This window comes from Hoplias malabaricus, chromosome 7, assembly GCF_029633855.1.
Source record: "Hoplias malabaricus isolate fHopMal1 chromosome 7, fHopMal1.hap1, whole genome shotgun sequence".
NCBI classification, from domain to species: domain Eukaryota; kingdom Metazoa; phylum Chordata; class Actinopteri; order Characiformes; family Erythrinidae; genus Hoplias; species Hoplias malabaricus.
Genome location: NC_089806.1, coordinates 37,891,357 through 37,911,994, shown reverse-complemented (window position 1 = coordinate 37,911,994; position 20,638 = coordinate 37,891,357). Strand labels below are relative to the sequence as shown.

General features: G+C 41.1%; 1 protein-coding gene across 1 annotated transcript in view; it reads left to right on the top strand.

Annotated features, from left to right (window-relative positions):
• Positions 1–16,305, top strand: part of LOC136702738 (uncharacterized) — a 39,698-nt gene extending 23,393 nt beyond the window's left edge. Inside the window, exons 4-6 of the mRNA XM_066677881.1 lie at positions 14,165–14,230; positions 15,628–15,692; positions 16,023–16,305. Coding sequence (XP_066533978.1) covers positions 14,165–14,230; positions 15,628–15,692; positions 16,023–16,136 — 245 coding nt within the window. The 3' untranslated portion in view covers positions 16,137–16,305. The remainder of the gene's footprint in view (positions 1–14,164; positions 14,231–15,627; positions 15,693–16,022) is intronic.
• The last annotated feature ends 4,333 nt before the right edge of the window (positions 16,306–20,638 follow it).

Here is a 20,638-nt window from a genome sequence, read left to right as displayed (position 1 = left end):
TTTGGAGACCAGGATTAAAGAACCCCAGTTATAGCCATGGGCGCCTAGATAGCAATGATTATCTTCTGCAAAATCAACAGATGGCCCCCAGAATTGACCTTGTAGTGAACTCTCGCAACCCTAGTTCAAACCAGACAAACAGTATGGACCAACAGTGCCCCCAAGTGGACATTTGCAAAATCACGTTTTGCCCTGCCGCGTCGCTGTTTATAAACATGTTTTATGCAATATGTATTAATGTTACCCTCTGTATTCTCAGGTGAATGTCTACTAACTAATGAAGGTATGTGTATTACTGTTTCAACCATGAAGGAAAAATTCTGTCTCTGTTTAGGAAAACGAATTAGTTTCTAACATCTAGAATAGTTGGTAATGCACTCAAGATATATACATACATATATATTTGATAAAAATAATCCAGTACACTCATTATGCTATACCCAAGTATGTATAAGTATTTTATTTTATCCAGTAGTATATTTTATCCAGTATTTTTGTAAGAAAAAAAAAGTGACTTCTCTCTATCTCTGAAACGTGAACAAAGTCACTTGAGCCTCAGACCCAGGATCCAATCAAAGAAAGGAGACCTCCCAAATGGGCGTGACCGCGCCACATCTGAAAAGGAGTCGCCCAGCTCTAAGCAGCTCTCTTCGCTCTTCTCTTCTTTTCGCGCTCGCTTCCGAGCTCTGGTTTCCAGGCTCTTCTTCCTCTCACCTTTTTCTGAATCTTCTCGTACAGCTACCGTACGTTTTCAGTTCCTTTGTCTCCTCTCTAAGCCGACAAGCCGACTCTCAAAGAACTCTAAGAAAAGGACCTCACACAACTCCCAAGGGACGCCTTGTGCCAGTTAGGGACTGGCCCTTGAGCATGTAGGTTAAGTGGTTCTCTATCCACTTGGCCACCATGTGGTCACAACTGACCTGTGAGGCTTTCTGCACTGTTTCTGCGAGTCCAGGCATCACATCACTGGTGAGGCTGCTCAGAACAGAGAATGCCTCATCCCACAAGCTATCTACATATACTTCCGGGGGAGAAGTCCCTTCTTCCATGTTAGCTGTGTCTAACTGTGAGGTGTACCTTAATTCTATTTAATTAGGATTAATTCCGTTAATCCTTTTTAAATTAAACTGAATTAAAATTCACCTGTACCGAGTGCTCTAAGAATAACTGCTATTCTGCATGGTGTTTGAGTTCACTTGTGAATCTCTAAAGGAAGCCTGTTAGTAGTAGAGTGTGGAGTGAAAGTTGCTATACGCAAGTGAGCGGGAAAGAATTTTTTTTTTTCAATAATTAAAGAATTATTAAAAATAAAAAAATTTGAATTAAAGAATAAAAAATTTAATTAAAGAATAAAAAAAACATCAAATTAAAAATTATTAAACTTAATAAAAATTTCAAATTAAAGAATTATGAAAACAAAAGAAATTTTCCAAATTAAGGAATTATTAAAAATAACAAAAATTAAAAAAACTTTCCCTTTTAACTGCGTTTACGAGCTGGTATCAAGTTAAAATGCCAATCTCTAATTATTGCGCACTGTATACTATAGCTGTATCAGCTTACTGTGTTTCCAAGTCTTTAATCGTAGTTATTTGGATATGTAGCGTTAAGAGACAGCCACTAGAACTGTAATACCAGATCTTGTTAGTGGGAACTGATCAAACAATTTCAATTGCGATAACAAGTTTCTCCACTAGAGGGCACTGAAAGTAAATCTGAATGCCAAGAGCAAGCTTCAGTATTAGAGTTGAACTTAAATTGTAATACCAGACCGGGGCACCAGAGGGTGACAAGCAAGTTTATAATGCCATAGCAGCAATGAACACCACTTGGCGCTGGTGGGAGTTCTAATAAACACGGCACGAGGAGACACAATGTATCACAAATGGGAGTTTCCACTGTAGCGGGAAGTTTTAACACTAGAGGGCGTTATCAAAAATTTAAATCTAAAATGGGAACAAAGATTTCAAACAGGTACATTAAAAGGTTTTCATTTGTAATGACAGCTTTTAAGCACCAGAGGGCTGCTAAACACTTAAGGTTGCCTCGGCGGACAACCTCCCAACTACTAGAGGGTGTACGGGAATCAAACGTCAAGGGTAGCACCACACTTGACCACAAGGAGGAGCACGGGAGGACACGCTTCAATAGACGCTAGTTATGAAGTGATTTCCCTGCAATCACACACTTTAACCACAAGAGGGAATTAGGCTTCCTCTGTTTTGTGGGTGTTTTGAATTTCCCTCCTTAGTTTTAGCTCTGCCCCTTCAAAGGGGTCGTTCCTTTCCTGAATTCGCGTTCAGTTCGCCAGGAAGAGCTGAGCAGAGCAGACCGCTCTCTACACAAGCTGTATTTTTGGCTGTGTTCTTTTAGTAACCTCCAATCGCCTAGCGCGCGATTCGTTATTAACGCTGGGAGCGACCCAGTTTTAAAACGAGTGGAGGAATTCGGTTCAGTGGTCCTTCGCGCCGGATTCCGCAGCCGAGGGTCGAACCGGAGGCCTTTACACAGTTTTATGCATGCAAAATGGCGCACTTCAAAAACAACCAAGCTTATTTTTTCAACGGTATATACCACAGATCAGATTTTCAACAGTAACACACACAACACAAAATTGACAAATCAAGCTTTGAATCTCAATTGTTATTCAGCAACATAAACAGCGGAAAGGATTTCTATAACCCAAGCTGAGATTATTTATCAGTGTTTGCAGTTGGTTCATTAGAGACTTTCTCCTGCCCCACGTTGGGCGCCAAAAGTTAATAAACGATGAATATATCTATGTAGCGGAGTGACTTTATTCGAACTAGTTATGCTTAATAGTGATTTAACTAATGATAATAATAATAATAATTTTTATTATCAGCAGCTGAGAAAACTGCCAAAGTACCAAAATATTTTTTTATTTTTTGAGATTGTTGCCCTGAACTAAACTCCTGAAAGTCTGTGCCTGCTGTGACTCTCAGAGCTTTATCAGTCAACATAGTTCACACTATCACCCATCCCCCCCGTTTTAGCACCTAGTAGTGGCTTAATGTACATAACAAAAGATGGCCTAGTGGGATGCAAATTACCCCAGCACTGCCATTTGGAAACCTCTGGTAGAAAAAGGGTTCATATGAAAATCCTGGTAGTTCTAGTGTTAAGGAACTACGTAGTTTCTTAGGAGTATGCAACTACTCATGCCAGTTCATACAAATCTATGCGGACCTAGCCCGTCCACTTTATGACCTACTGAAAAAGGATACTCCATTCACCTGGGGCAAAGCCCAGGAACAAGCCATGCAGAAACTGAAATCGAAACTGCCTACCCTGATAGTAGCAAAGAATTCTACCTAGAAGTAGGGTTCTCTGACCACTGTCTAAGCTCTGGTCTGTATCAATTATATGACAGAGACAAACGTGTCATAGCCTATGCTAGTAAAACTATGCTGGCTGCTGAACACAAATATAGTGACTGCGAAAAAGCACTACTAGCAACAGTGTGGGCAGTCAAACATTTCTCCAACTACCTAGGTGGTCAGAAGGTGATTGTTGAAACTCATCATCAACCAGTCACGTTCCTTAACAGCCAACAAATTCGAGAGGGTGTAGTAACTAACGCTCGAGTAGCCTCCTGGCTAATGGCTCTCCAAAGCTTTGATTTGGAGGTACGTTACGCACAAAACTTCAAAAGCCCTCTAGGCACAGGCCTTGCTTCCTGCTCCAGACTCCAGAAACCCTCTTACCCACCGTGGCTAACCACCACTATTTTGACCCTAACACATGCAAAGACCTTGTCACCGCATATGTAGATGGTTGTTCGTTCCGCCGAGAACACACCCTAATGGCAGGGGTGGGTATTGTCGGAATAAACGGGTGGCCTCACGAACCCCTAATGTTCAAATTGGGTGCTCAGTCCTCCCAATATGCTGAAATAGCAGGAATCCTCATCACAATTCAGTCTGCGGTCATAGACTCCAACTATGCGCGCCTAAGCTTCACATGCCACTTGAAACTGTGGAAAACCTACAACTACACCACATCAAACAAAAAGCTAGTCAAACACAAAGAGCTTTTCGTGGCGTGTGAACACTTGGTAGACATACATGACCTGCAGATCTACTGGAAGAAAGTGAGGGGTCACTCCCGAGTCCTGGGAGATGACAAAGAATTCAATGACCAGGCAGATAGCTTAGCCAAACAAGGGGCCCGCGAAGGCACATCATGGACATTCGATCCCTCCCTTTATCCAAACCCGCCTGACATCGAAGTCCTAGATATTACACAGTCTCAATCTGTAGCAGCAGCGTCACCTGACAATGCTAAAACTACCTTTGTCTCTATTAACCCTGCTTTTTCTGACACTGACTTAATCTCCAAGCTCAGGACCCATCCATTTCTAAAATGCTTAGCCATGTCTCTGACCCATCTACATGTCCCATCTCAGCTCAAGATCTTGACATCATACTAGGCCTTAAAGACCTATACGGCACCAGAGCGTCCCTCCAAGTCATCAAAGGCTTGCTTGTTCATGCCACTGACTCGCACACTTCACCTGCGTTCGTGGTTCCTCAGTGCCACAGGGGGGTGATGCTGATGCACGCCCATGACTCCCCATCTGCGGGACACAAAGGGGTCAAAGCAACACACCATGCGCTCCGGCAGGTGGCATATTGGCCCCACATGGTAAAAGATGTCGCTGATTACATTAAAGGCTGTCTGGTATGTTGCCAATTTCAACCCTCAAATCCTCTTCATAGAGCCCCCTTGCAAAAGAAAGGGTTATCCTACCCTTGGTCAAACCTCCAGATAGACTGGGTTGGACCACTCACCTGAACAGTAAGAGGTAACAAGTACTTCCTCACAGTCACATGTGCATTCACTAAATGGGTAGAATGCCTCCACACCGAATGACACAGCGCTAACCACTGCCTACTTACTGATGAACCACGTCTTCTCACGGTTTGGCCTACCCAGCCGTATCGACTCTGACAGAGGGACACATTTCACAGCAGAGGTCATGCAGCAGCTCTGGCAACTCTTAGGAGTAAAAGCCAGCCTTCACATTAGCTACCATCCTCAAAGCTCAGGTCAGGTAGAGCGAGCCAACCGAACTGTTGTTAGCATACTGAAAAAGTACGTAGCAGCAAACCAGCGAGACTGGGATGTCAAGTTACCCCTTGTACTGGCCATACGTGCGACCCCACATGATGTGGTCGGGGTCTCACCCTTTGAGTTGATGACAGGGAGACAGATGACTCTGCCTCTACATCTGCTGTATCAGCCAGGTGAAGCTAGCATAGCAGTAGCCTACACCACTCAGTATATGGAGGACCTGCAGAAACACCTCAAAGCCACTTTCGCCTTCGCCCAGCAGAAACTGGAAAACAGTGCAGAAGGTCGCAAAGCATACTATGATCACAAGGCATCCCATAACGAACTCCAAATAGGGGACAAGGTATGGTACTACATCTTTGTCCAACCTGTTGGAAGGTCGCGGAAAACGGGGAAATCTGGCCTTCAAATTCCTACCCCGATGGTCCGGTCCCTATAAGATCACAGACAAACTGTCCCCCGTTGTGTACCGGATCAAGATAAACAAAGTTCGGGGCAGTACTGAGCTCAAGTAGGTCCACCGCAACCAAATCAGACCACACACAACCCCCATGGGACTTGTAGGGGATACTAACGCATGTGTTAGGTCATAAACAATAGAACCAAAGGCAAGAAGGGAAAGTTTATCCTAGAAAAATTTTTAACAAAAGGGGGGTATAGTGGAAAATGTTATAATTTGTCTAAAAATGACTTGCCGTAAATACCCTAAATCTAACCATGAGGATGGCCCTGCTGCTCATTCTCCTGATCGTCGGCTCCCTAGGAACTGCCATGCTCCCTGAAGTGATTGAACCGGGTCCTGACTTTGGAATAATACTGAAAGACCAGCCAGGACTGCTAATCACTAATTGTTGCCTCCATACCCAGAGAGTATTCGTACGGGTGAATCCCACCGAAGCGTGTAGTAAAAACCTACCGATAACCACCTTACAAACTGGCCGGAATGGAGTTAGATGGACTGAGGAAGCTATCAGCCATGCCGAAGCTGATGTAACTCATATGCTCCACCAGCTACAAATGTACAAATGTGGTTTCAACAAACGGTCTAAACGTTTCATAGGGGGATTGCTAATGGAAGCTGCAACTGTGGGATCACTACTGAGCCTCGGACCGTCCGCCGTCAACACCGTCAATGTAGCCACTGTCAAACGTCAAATAGGAGAATTGCAGGCTGAAATTCCAAACATTAAAACCCAATTAAACAAGCAGCAGCAACACCTGCAAACAATTGGGCAAACCCTACGTGGCACCGTCGTAGTATTCAATGCTCACAGTGTCGCTTTGAACAAAACGCTCCAGATGGTTAACTCTATGCTTTCAGTAGTGCAACTTGACCTTGCCCACATTCAGCTTGTGAATATGCTATTGTTTGATATGCTACAAGAAATCAGCTCCTCTCTGGATAGCCTAGCCATGGGGAGAATTCCTCCCTATCTGGTGCCTCTATCCTTAGTACAGGAGATTTTGTCTACAGCAACTCAAGAAGTAGTTACTGATCTCCAGGCCCACCTAGCCTATACCTTAGGTCGTGCCATCCCAATTTATGTCAATCCACAAGACAGAGAATTAGCATTCATCATTAACCTTCCCATAATGGTGCCTGAAAACATCTACCATTTGAAAGATGTTGTCATTGTTCGCTTTTGGCAAGATTCTGCCTATGTTCGTGTAAAGACAACATCTCTTGTAGCATACCAAGACGATAACCCTGATCTATACTTGGTACCCAACTTGCTTATGTGCACACTCACTAAAGACATCCACTACTTGTGCCCTAGCAAACCTTTTATTTGTGACAGCGCAAATGAGATTTGTGGCCTTAAGCCTATGATGAGTAATACTCAATGTCCGGTGGTCATCACACCCTGACGTTTGGTAGCCAGTACCCAAGCTGAGATTGTTGGAAACCGTTGGTTGTTAACACCCCCTTTAGAGAGGCCCTACTAACCTATGATCAACATGACACCTCAGAAAGGGTACCCCTTCCTAGCCAGACTTTCTCGGTAGACGTCCCCATAAATGCAATCCTACATGTAGGAGACCTGGCTCTGTATCACTTGAACCCTGACAAATATGAGAGCAACATAGAAATATCAGGGTTCTTCTCCAAACACACCATTGAGCTAGATACTAAAACACTAACTCACCTAGAATATGAGGGAACCCAAGTCATTGACCTAACCTCTATCGATAACACTCTTAGAGAACTGTTGTCTCAACCCCTCTGGCCAGTACAGCCTGTCACCTATGCATGGTTCACTCCAGACACATTACTAGTTACACTGGTAAGATTAGGATATCTTTTGACCTTTGGTATAGCTTGGTTCTATTTCAAACGCACTCGAGCCCTACAGAGCAGGTTAGAAACTTGGTCTAATAAAATGGTTAAGTTCGTTAGACATAAGAGAGCCTAGAGAGGTGAAACCCCAAGTTTTAGATATGAAGCCGAAGGCCATGTCGAAGAACCAGCTCTCGAGGTTGCGCTTGAACAAGACCTACCCCTAAGTAATTAGAATCCCTTCAGCATGCAAACATCAACACTCCATATGCACCCATACACAGATAGGAAGACAGCAGCTCTGGAAATGTGTTTGAATATGCTTGCTGATCTCACCTTCCTCCACAGAAAAAGTTCTTTTCAGCTCCATGCTCCCTGCCGGACCATAAAACTGAAAAAAGGGGGAATGTATGGAAGTATGGACCAGATCAAGAAATGAAAAGTTTAAGACTCTCCACTCTGATAAGGATTTTTGGAACAGAACCCCACATTCCACAGAAAGTGTGTGTGCTGAAAGACTCTGGAATCACGAAATCACGTTTCGCCCTGCCGCCCTCTAAATACATAACAGACGCATCGGGCGTCGCTGTTTATAAACATGTTTTATGCAATATGTATTAATGTTACCCTCTGTATTCTCAGGTGAATGTCTACTAACTAATGAAGTGATGTGTATTACTGTTTCAATCATGAAGGAAAGTTTCTGTCTCTGTTTAGGAAAACGAATTAGTTTCTAACATCTAGAATAGTTGGTAATGCACTCAAGATATATACATACAGATATATTTGATAAAAATAATCCAGTACACTCAGTATGCTATACCCAAGTATGTATAATATTTTATTTTATCCAGTATTCTATTTTATCCAGTATTTTTGTAAGAAAAAAAATGTGACTTCTCTCTCTCTCTCTGAAACGTGAAGAAAGTGAGCCTCAGACCCAGGATCCAATCAAAGAAAGGAGACCTCCCAAATGGGCGTGACCGCGCCACATCTGAAAAGGAGTCACCCAGCTCTAAGCAGCTCTCTTCGTCTCTTCGCTCTTCTCTTCTTTTCGCGCTCGCTTCCGAGCTCTGGTTTCCAGGCTCTTCTTCCGCTCACCTTTTTCTGAATCTTCTCGTACAGCTACCGTACGTTTTCCGTTCCTTTGTCTCCTCTCTAAGCCGACAAGCTGACTCTCAAAGAACTCTAAGAAAAGGACCTCACGCAACTCCCAAGGGACGCCTTGTGCCAGTTAGCAGTGCGATACAGAAACTACAGAGTAACGTTGAGTAATTGTCAGTAATCTTTTCTTTGTTTATTTGTGTTCGTGTTTGTAGCCCAATCCAAGTTTAAATTTTCCGACTGATCAAAGCAGGTGAAACTTATTTGTGGCCAGAATAAAAGACACCGCTAAGACAGAGGAAAATCGTAAAATAAGTATGAGCTAAATAATTCAATATTGGTTCTGGAGATCGGAGGAAAAACAGCAGACTTTCATCTTGAAGCCCCTTCTATCGGGAAGGATAAAATCCAGCCAAGCCAGCAGCTCTCTGTGAAGGGAATCCCCGGCTGACGTCACACCGTCCGAAGGACATCGAAAAGTGGCTGACTCATCCGGGAGGGAATCTCCCCACTGATCAGCCTAACTTCAGCCGTGACAAGTCAAGCCCCAGAGAAACAACAGAGCGAAGATCTGCGGCTGTGATCATAAAACCCAACAAAGAAAAATCTGCAGAAAAGTGAGCTAAAATTCCTCATATCCAGAGCTGAAATTGAATTAAATCTCTTGGTAAAATAATCTCTTAATCAGATCATATCAACGCCTCATTTCCAAGTCATATTGCCTAGCCTATCTCTAAATTCGAACCGGTTTCACCTGCATTGATTCCGTGAGATTTTGATGACTGTGCTATGTTTATCAAATATTATCTTTCCTCTTAATAAAGTATTTCCATTATTTGAAATAACAGTGTGTGGTGTTTGTACATTAAGAGTCTGAAAATCCTGAAGAACTCACATAGTGGTGACAGTATTCACTCTCTAATTAATTGTTAATGTTTTTGTCATTTAAGTCAATAATTATAATAATAATTATCATTAGTTAAATCACTATTAAGCATAACTAGTTCGAATAAGGTCACTCCGCTACAATGGAAAACAAGTGTATATGGGCACGAATGTTTGACATTAATTCCATTTAGACAATTAAACTGGGTGGGATTAATTTACATGTGTTTAAAGTCATTTTTGTTTATATGAATTAATGTAGAACCAAGGTAGCTATAGTAAACATACTATGTGTGTAGTTGGTTAATGATTATGTAGATCATGGTTGTCTTAATGATATTACTTTGTATTAGCATCTAATCTTTTATATTGCAAAAGCATGATTCAGAATTCTGGGATGGTCAGGAATTGTCTTCAAGTTTTGTCTTGTCAAGGGTTATAAATTCTATGTGATTACACTACCAAGGTACAGGAAACCGTCAATCAGGAGCAAGAAATGCTCCAGTTCTCCCTCACTGAGGATGAATCATATATTCGGGCGGGTTTTCTAAACTCTGGTTAAAAACCTGTGGCGCCAAACGACACGCGCTTCTTCTCCGGCTTCTTCCCCCTTTCTCTGCTGCTCGACTCTTCACTTCAAGGCTCCAGACATTTGGGGCATTTTCATTTTCAGGAAAATGAATCGATTATTTAAATGACTCTGCAGGCTCTTCTGCAGTCGTCAGACTCATGGCTTTCTTAAACAGTCTCGGGCCCTTAATGCGTGGTCCAGATAGAAACTACAGATTAAGAAAAGCTATAGTTTAACAGTAGTGAAATTTCAACACAACACCCACAGCCTGAAGGAAACTAGACCTCTGACACCTCAAAAGGACGACAATGCCTCCGGAACAGCAACAACGAAGTTAGCCACACGCACCCTCAGAATGACCATCTGAAATCAGGAGAAACCTGCCCAGGAGAGACCTGCATGCACGTGTCTCTCTCTCACAAGGTGGCAGATCAGCGACGACGAAGAATCCCTACAGAGACCTTAAGAATGCCACCAGCTCTGGAGCCACTTGAAATATATCAGTTTAAAAATGTAGTCAAGTCAAATTAATTTGTATAGCGCTTTTTACAACTGATGTCACAAAGCAGCTTCTCCCCTGACAACAAGGAGATGGCAGACCACTGTTGTCCCACTGAGGGCAAAGTTGGAGGTCCACTAGTGTTTTACACAGCGTTTTCTGGGCGGACCACTGGTGATTAAACAGAAGTTTAGACAAATTGCCACATTTGAGCACTTTTCCATTCACAGTCCAGTTTACATTTTTTTCCTTCATTAGGTTCCTTTTGTACCGCGACCCTGAAATGGAGAAGCGGAGAAGAAAATGATGATGATGATGATGAGGTTCCTTTTGTTATTCTTTATAAATAAGATTAGTAAATCATTTTAATCCAGCACAGTGTCAACATTTTTAGTATAATCATTTTATATCAGGCTTATACTCATTATTATATCTCTCATAGTTGTTGGTAATGTTTGTATTAGTTTGTTTTCCAGAATAAAAGTCTCTGTGAATTTAAAATCTGTTTGAGGAGATTATAAATGAGTTATATCCTGTACTGGACAGTAATCTGAGTGGTCCGATGGTGGACCAGCAGTGGTCTACAGTCAGTGGTGTGCCAGCCTTTTTATGCCAGTGGACCGATATATGCTTGCTGTCTGGGACAGAATTGCATTAAAGACAGAAGCTTTAACATGAAATGTAAAAGCCCCCAGGAGAGCAAACCAGTGGCAACAGTGGCAAGGAAAATCTCCCTCAGAGTTGAAGAAGGGACCAAGGCTCACAAGGGGGGGACTTATCCTCCTCTGGTCAATCTGCCTAGAAATTACTGACAAAAATAAAAGGACCCTATACATCACATAGATCTGTTGTTATGCTCATGTGTACTGATACAATCATTCATTCATTCATTATCTGTAACCGCTTCTCCAGTTCAGGGTCATGGTGGGTCTGGAGCCTACCCGGAATCACTGGGTGCAAGGTGGGAATACACCATGGAGGGGGCACCAGTCCTTCACAGGGTGATGATAAAATCATAGTATATGTAATGTAAGCAATTATGATGATATTATTATTATTATTATTATTATTATTATTATTATTATTAATAATAATATTAATAATTCTTATTACAATGTAGTTGAAAAAAGAGTGTGAAATCCTGCCCAGTTACTGGTCCAGGGTGGTGCTGCTCAAACTGAGAACTGAACCCCAGTCTTCTGTGTGGAAGGAGGTCTTACTCATTACACTATTCCAACACATGAGACACTTGTTCAGATACTGAGACACTGCATGTCTTTTTCTGCACGTCTCAAATGAGTTACATTTCACACAAAATAGAAACTTATTTCCTGTGAGTTCAGAGTTGTCTTTATCAACGTTTACATCATTTGATCTGTAGTTCCTGATCTCTTCCTCACGGTGGTTTAAGTGATGACTGTGTTCTCGCCATTTTAAACGTCTCTCTGGTCGTCAACCACTTCTTCAGTGTCTGAGTTTCCTCTTCAGTCCTTAGTCCAGCTCCTTGCTGAGGGACGTTGGTGTGTGTAGAGGACTCTGTGATGATGGAGTGCGTGTATCTTCTGTTTGTTCTTCTTCACTTTTCTGCAGGTGAGAGCAGTTATTTAAAATCTTCTTTCAGAGTTACTTTTTCCCCCTCATTTTTAATAAGATCTGAGCTGTCGTGTGGTGTGGTTTGCAGGCTGCACTCTCTCAAGCATCAGTGATGTCTCTGTAAAGAAGTGTGGGTCTGTACTGCTGCCCTGCTCCTGCACTGACCCAGAGACCAAACCTCAGACATTCACCTGGATGTTTATTAGAAACGGAGGAAATTGGACTGATGTCTTCAGTGGTGGTCAGTTCACAGCCAGATTTCAGAGGTTTAATGAGAATTCTCCTGCTAATCTCTCTCTGCTCATATCTCACCTGAGAGAAGAAGATCAGGGGACCTACAGGTGTCAGACTGAGAAGGACATTAAAGATGTTCGTCTCTATGTAAAAGGTGAATCATATTTAATGCACAGGATTAGTTACTCTTCATTATTCAAAGTCAGAGCAAACATTTGAAGCTGACTTTTAATAACGTCCATGTTTGGATTCATTTAACATGTATATGTTGTCTTTAAACTTCAGTAACTTTAAAAACATTAAAGTATTACAACAGAGTGAATGTGAGCAACCACTGGACACCCTTTAGAAAGTGGCTCTGCAAAGTTTCTTTCATTTGGCAAGTGGTTATTTACAGAACCATGAGAAATCAAAAACACATTTGGACACATTACATAGTTATTGTTCCTGGTGAATGGCTTCTTTACTTCAATGAAAACCTGCTTCATCTGGTTCTTCAGAGATAAAAGATGAATGTCATATCACCTAAAGTGTTCTGCTGTTGTTACAAGTCGTGTAAAACCTGTATAAACTTATGTAGTACACTGTCTCTAAAGGTGAAGTGCTGATTACTGTTAAATGTTTTATTTCTGCAGTTTGTGATCCAGTGAAGGGTGAACATCCAGAGGAAGTGACAGGTTTCTCAGGAGAGTCTGTCGTCCTGCACTGCTCCTGCACTGACCCACAGACCAAACCAAACACTGTTAGATGGATGTTTAAATCAAAGACATCTGCAAACAGTAACTTTGAAGAAATATACCCTGCACAGACTGGACAGCACAGAGACAGAGTGAGACTGACCAATCAGAACTCAGGAGACGTCTCTCTACTCATATCACACCTGACTGAAAAGGATCACGGAATCTACAGGTGCACAGTTCAGGGAGATACCAAAGATTTCAACCTTCATATTAAAGGTAATTTTGTTTGCTGTAATGACTCTGAGAAACATGAATAAACACATTTACACACTTAGGCTCCTCTTACACAAAGTAAAAGAGTTTGACCATGAGCTCATCTGGCGTTCAGCAGCAGATTTATGGAATCATCACTGACAACCAAAGAAGCAGTGTTTTCTTATTATGCCCCAAACTCTGGACTAAACTTCCAGAATATCTCGAGCACTAAATGATTAAGGCTTTTTAAAATTAGACAAAAACTCTTCTCTTTAGCTTTAGTGGTGAAACCAACCCGGCGCGTGGAGCTGGTGCTGATCACAGCGCATAAATGAGCCACTGCTTATAGGTATCAGTGTGTAAAGGCCACTTTACTGGAAAATAAGCCCAAACACATTAAACATTACATGGACGACGAACTACACACAATTGGAGCAACAGTGGCTCTTGTGTCAGAACAGTATTGGTATTACCAACAGAGTGGAGACAGACATACCTCATTAGAACGAGATACGTGTCTCATAATTACGACATGCTGAGGATTTATTTTTTCGTGTTTGGCAGCAATACGCTTCCATTCTTATGTTCATATTCATATGTTAATATGACATTAGCCACTGTTAGAGTTTGGGGTTGTAACACAAATATAACATTAGCACAAAGTGTTGTAAAGTGTTTGTGTTGATGTGTTTGGGTGTTATTTATTTCTGCAGCGAGAGACGTCATCAGACCCAGTACAACTCCAGAACCAGCAAAACACCACACAACTCCAACAGACTCAACAACACATCCACCCCTAGAGTTTACAACTATAACAACCTCCTCTTCACCAGAGCTTCCCACTGGAGGAGATAAAACAACATTCAGCATCCATCAGGGTCTGAGTACTGTCTGTTTAAATCAGCACTGAGTGGAAGAGCAATATGAATGTTTCTTGACATTTGTATGTGTTTTTATTAACTGAACAGGTGTCTGGATTGTGATTCTGGTGTTGGTACTTGGAGCAGTGGTGTTTATGTGTTGGAGATTCAGAGGTACCATTCATGTACTTACACACACATATACGTACATACAAATAAGGTTAAAAACAAGTTTTTAATGTATTGTGGGGACATTACATTGACTTTCATTAATTTCATGGACATTCACCTTAACCATTACTACTACTCGCCTAACCTTTAACCTTAATACTATCCATAACATTATTCTAACTTAAAACACGTGTTCACCACAAACACACACACATACATACACACACACACACACAGATACTCTCTCTCTCTCTCTCTCTCTCACACACACACACACCCAAACAGACACACACACACACAAACACAAACAGACACACACACACACACACACACACACACTAAGCTGTGGTCTCCACATAAACCCTCGGTAGCTCTAACATATGAGAAATCTTATCACTTGATTTGTTTTAAAAGTAGCCTCTGATGATAATGCCATGTTAAAATCTTGGAGGTCCTCAGTATGACACTCTACTGCCAGTGTTTGTCTGTGAAGACTGTATAACTTTATGCATCCGTTAGCAGTGTGTGTGCCCTAAAAAAGTCCTCTCTAGTCATAATTCATCTAGTGTAGTGAACTGGTGATTTTTCTCATTTGATTGTGAAACCAACATCAAAATGTATTCATTAATTAATAATGCAACAACATTCATACTTTGAATCACACTGAGAATCCATACTTTTTAAAACTCATTGAGTTATTTTCTAAATATAACGTTAAAAACAGACAGAAATTAGGACATTCATGTGTCCACCGAACATCAGAAGTCTTATAAATGGTGTTTTTAGGGGGTGGGGGGTGAATCCAGTTGGTCCACCATGGCCTTTCTTTAGCCTAAAAATAGTCACTGTTTGATCCATGTGTTTTTGTCCAAATGTAGCCCAAGAAAAATAGATTTTTTCAGACAATTTAACATTTTTTAAAAATAATTTTTGATGTAGAGGGATGTCTTCTTGTAGCCGTCTTTTCACCTTTCAGTTTCAGCGTTGTTTATATTAGTTTTTTCTGAGCTTTTAAATCTAAGTAATGAATATTGAATAGAGATGTTATGAAAACATATGTTTATCTTTATGGTGAAAAAATATTGTCTAAGATTTGCTTCTGAATAAACATTAATCCGTGTACTGTTCAAAATAATAAATAAAGTCACTTAATAAATGTGATTGGTTCTGTGGCAGACACATGAGACAAATTTAGTCCTGCCCAGCACCAGTCCGACAGAAGAAAAGTCTGATAAATCACTAAAACAATCTCTCAAAAGACAAAAGCATTCATCATTTTCTCTGAACCACTTCAGAGCACATTCATCATAATTCATATAAATAAAGGATAGAAAAAAAGAGTGAAAATTGGGTGTGGGCAGTTGCTTTAAAAATGAAATGGCCACTAATTTTCTCCTTAGGAAGAAGTGGACAGAATGTGGCCACTGCTGGACACTCAGATCCTAACACACAGCAGGAAAATCCGGTGAGAAACACATACAGAAATGTACTCAAATGTCTGGGAGGAATTTTTAACATTTTTGTCACAGTCCAACTGAAATGATGTAGAATTTCTGAAATCTTCTGAAAGTAATGAAATTCAACAGGGGCATACTCACTCATACTCTCTCTCTCTCTCTCTCTCTCTCTCTCTCTCTCTCTCATTCTCTCTCTCTCTCTCATTCTCTCTCTCTCTCTCTCTCTCTCTCTCTCTCTCTCATTCTCTCTCTCTCTCTCATTCTCTCTCTCTCTCTCTCTCTCTCTCTCTCTCTCTCTCATTCTCTCTCTCTCTCTCTCTCTCTCTCTCTCTCTGTAGGCGGCTGTTTGTGATGATGTGATGTACTCTACCATAGCCCACAGTGACAAAGCAGCACAGGTCCAGATCAACACTGCAGAGCAAACTGTATACGCCCGTATCAAAACTAAATAGACCAAGGTCAATCAACAAAGACCTACACTCAGATATAGAGCAGTGCAGTGTCCTTATCTTGTACTTTCTTGCTTTGTTGCTCTTAATATGAGGTTCCTCTTACCGTTTAATTTAGACTTAGATATTTACAGTTAAGTTACAGAAATGTCTTACGCCACGGCAGAATGTTTCAAGTCATGCTTTTGTTTATTTCGCTGTATTCTCTTTCACTAATAAACAGCCGAGTTTGTTTGTTGTTGACTGCAGTGTCTGTGTGTGTGTTGAGGGGTGTGGGACAGTCGTGTCACTGCTGTGTGTGAAGTGTCGGCTCGTATGTAATCGTAATTAAACCATGTGTTTGAGAAGTGTAGGTTACACATCATTGGTGCACTGAAGCTCAGGGACACTGGAAGTGGTTGGAAGGTTGTGTGAACACATGCAGTGGACGTCTCACAGCGCTTTATAATTTTCCCACGAATGTGTGAATTAATCTATAATCATTATAACATTTAAATTATTATAAACATCAAATTTTAAAAAAATGTTTATATATTAAAATTATGAACACCTCTTTGTTTCTACAATGTCCATTCTCTCAGCACCACTTAACACACAGGAAAACATTTTTGCTCTACATTTACAAACGGAAGTCCATGTGTTGCTCTGCATACTTTGTTTGCGACCTTTCACCCTGTTCTTCAATGGTCAGGACCACTACAGAGCAGCTATGATGTGGGTGGTCAATCATACTCTACACTGACACTAATGTGATGGTGATGTGTTAGTGAGTGTTGAGCTGGTACAAATGGATCAGACACAGCAGTGCTACTGGAGTTTTTAAACACTTTGTCCTATCACTGTCTACTCTGTGAGACACACCTACTTTTCTGGCCCCCACCTTGTAGATGTAAAGTCAGAGCAATAGCTCATCCGTGGCCGCACAGTGTGTGTTGGTCATTCATCAGTGGACACAGGATGCTCTGTTGGCTGAATATATTTGATTGGTGGATTATTTACAGTCAACTGAGGGGTTAAAAACTCCAGCAGCACTGCTGTGTCTGATCCATTTATACCATAACCACAGGCACTAACATACCACATCAATCACCGAAGCACTGAGAATGATCCATCACACCTGCTCTGTGGTGGTCATCTGGGGTACCTGACCCTGCTGCCATTCGCTGTTCATCAGTTTCATCTTTTGGCCTCCATCCTGACGAGAATGTCCTGTAATCTGAAATTTTTATGCCACCGCTGGTCAACGCGTATTACCGTACACTTCAATACACACACAATCCAGCTACTTCCTTCACACTGTCATTTGGCACGACAAAATTAAATAATTTCTTCATACCACTTATCAACACAGAGCTCCAGGGTCCTGGGATTGTGGCTATTCAAAAGTGTCCATGGATGTGTGTATGGGTGAATGTGTGAGTGCATGATGCACTAAGATGAACTGGCACCCTGTCCAGGGTGTGTCTCTGTAATGCTCTCAATGGCTCTGGACCAGTGGAGGATGCTGCTCTTTCAAGGAGGGGAAGCTCAATTTCGGCCTACATCATAAAATGTGTCGGTTTATTTATACGTAAATTCTACCCTCCGTTCCTTTTCAAGAAAATGATCTGTGACCCTGTCGTACCAACAAGGCGCCTTTTACAGGGACTTGACTAGTGTCCTCTCAATGGCCAGCGGAGCTAGGCTGCTTAAACGGCCTTGGCCCATGTGAAGTGTGTCCGCCTGTTAGTGCTTTTTGACGGTGAAGGGACTCAGCAGCACCCGCTGGACAGAAACTGGGATAGAAGTCAGAAAGAGTGATAGAAGTCAGTCTCCAAACACAAGCGGCTACAAAAAACCCACCAGAAATAGAAGCTCGATTTGTCACTAGTTGTTTTTAACAAAGAAAATGCCGCTAAGAGGTTTAAGAAAGTCTCCGGTTCAACTCAGAACAGAATGAAAATGTAATGCTCCCACGGATCTCTACACCAAAGGATCGCTGATTCGCTCATTTCGCTGTCAGTCAAAAAGGGATTCAGCCTCAGACAGATCATCCAATTATCATGCAGAAGCTGAGCCAGCCCACTGCCCCATAGACCCCCAGAGACACTGAGCGTCCGATGGGCGGGACAGAGCCCAGCATTTATCCAATGACTCGTCTTGTTTCGCTGTACTTCGCTGCTTCGCTATTGAACTCTGTGGACATCCACACTGTTTAAAGCACCGTGAGGCTGCGGGAATGATTGAGAGGAAAGCCGCATCTTTACCAGTGATAAGAAGCTGATTCTGAACAAAAGTTGAGCTCGTTGTAGTGCATATTTATTCAATGACATGTACCCACAACAGTATATATTTGATCACTTATTTTTGGGGGGTATTTTAGGGGAAGCTGAGCTTCCCTTGCAGTCTTAGAGCAATCGCCTCTGCTCTGGACCCACCGCCACCAGTAACATGTTTCAGCGGTTACAAAGAATGAATACATGAATCTCTCAGTCCTTTTGCTGGTGAATGACATGTTTCTACAAATTTAAAATCATGACTTATATATATAAGTTATATATATGTATAAAGCATGACTAAGATAAAAAAAAGACTAAATAAGATCCAAAATGAGATTGTTGGGCTCTAAATACAGTGGATGTCCAATAAAAACACCATTCCAGTTTGATGATGAATGGGATATTTTTTGGCAAAGCAACACACTTTGGACCCTTTCCTTAAAACTAGCGTCACTTAACCAATTGAGATCTTCTGCCCAGTTTCCTAAGTGCTCTGTGGGTGTTTTACTACACCATGTGGGTATTTTCCTCCTAGACATGGCAGAGAAGCATCACTACAGCATCCAGTTAATTTTGTTGATTTGCTTTGTTTTTTGCTTTGTGTTCATGGTTTGAAATAAGGCTTGATTAAATAACTCTATGATAGATAGATGATGACTGGACAGAAAGTTGGAACAGGGTTTGACAACAGTAACAGTTCATCCAAAGCTTAAACAAGAATAAGGAAGCAATGAAGAATTGTATAAAATGCATAAAGAGATGATAATTTGTAAATATTTTATTGTTCAATAGTTGAAGACACAAAAAGTAATGTCTCATGTGCCTTCTCAGAAGCCTTGCAGTCTTCACTGTCTTTCTCATATTTCAGAAATCCTCCCCCCCAATATTAGCACTATTTCTAGCTCAGTTCATTTATCGACTATAAGTTCTGTCTACTTACCAGAGTTTCTATTTCAGCGTCAGTTTGAACTGATCCAATCTAAAAGCTAGGCCTGACATCAGTTAACAGTGTATGTTGCTTATTTCCTGTGAAAAAAAAAGAGATTGTTACTGAGATGCTGCACTGTGGTTTTGTGAATTAGTTTAACTAAACCACGTTTCGAAAGCACCAAAATAATTTATATTTTAAAAAGCCTTTTATAAATCTTTTACTTCTGTATTTATTACCTTTACTTCCAAGGATATTCTAAAATAGCATAAATACGCTCCTAAATCTTAATACTTATTAACAATTTAAAAATGACTAACTGTGCATGTCTGTTTTAATTATACACCACCTCTGCCCCTAATTTCTAAACCTGCCCCTGGTATGTTAACTAGTGAAACTTTAAAGTCATTCTGTAAATTTGTATTAAATTCTGGCTTCCTGGTCACATAATAAATAAATAAATATTTGCACAATAAATGGGATTTATGACGTGAGAACGTCTTACCATTTTCCACGTTTAAAGAAGAAAGGTTTCTATAAAAATATTGCTTTACAAGTTAGGGTAGTATAAAATTAACACGTTTTATTTATTTATTTGGTCACAAAACATAATAAATATACTGTATATTGGTAGTGTTGCTCTCACACAGCTCCTATATTATCTATATTCACACACCCACTCTGTACCAGCCCGTAACATTTATTGTGACGTCTGATTCATTCTACGGAACCGACTCTTTTTAATAATTCGAGCGAGCTCATTCAAATAAGACTGAACTAACTATTTCTGTAGTTTCATCTAATCATGAATCATCTTTAAAACAATTCGAAAAAAACTCTAGTAAATTAAGCACTTAAATTATGGGTTGCACATTTGAAAAAAACGGATTGGGTAAATTCTGCATATTATATCAGGTTTGAGTGTCAAAAACACTCTGCCTGATAACAGAAACAAGTGAATGCTTAGTAAAGCACAGCATACGCCTGTTCTGCCAATTCTTTTAATGCAGTATTTGAAATGAAATAATGAATATTATTTGAGAATCAAATCAGTGTGTTTCGCTTGAGTCGGTTCAGTCGGTTGCCAAATTAATATGTTGAAAGAATCTGATTGAATGGATCGGTTCTTTTGAATGATTCGAGCTTCACGGCGCTAAGCGGTTGCTAGGAGAATTTTCTCCCCAAACACTGACAGACGAACCTTACTTCTGATTTGGTATTGATAGGCAGCGCAGTCAGCCAATCAATGTAGAGGAGATGGGCGCTTAGCCAATGAGAGAACAGTATCCCTTGATTACGTCACGTTGTCTAGGCCGCAT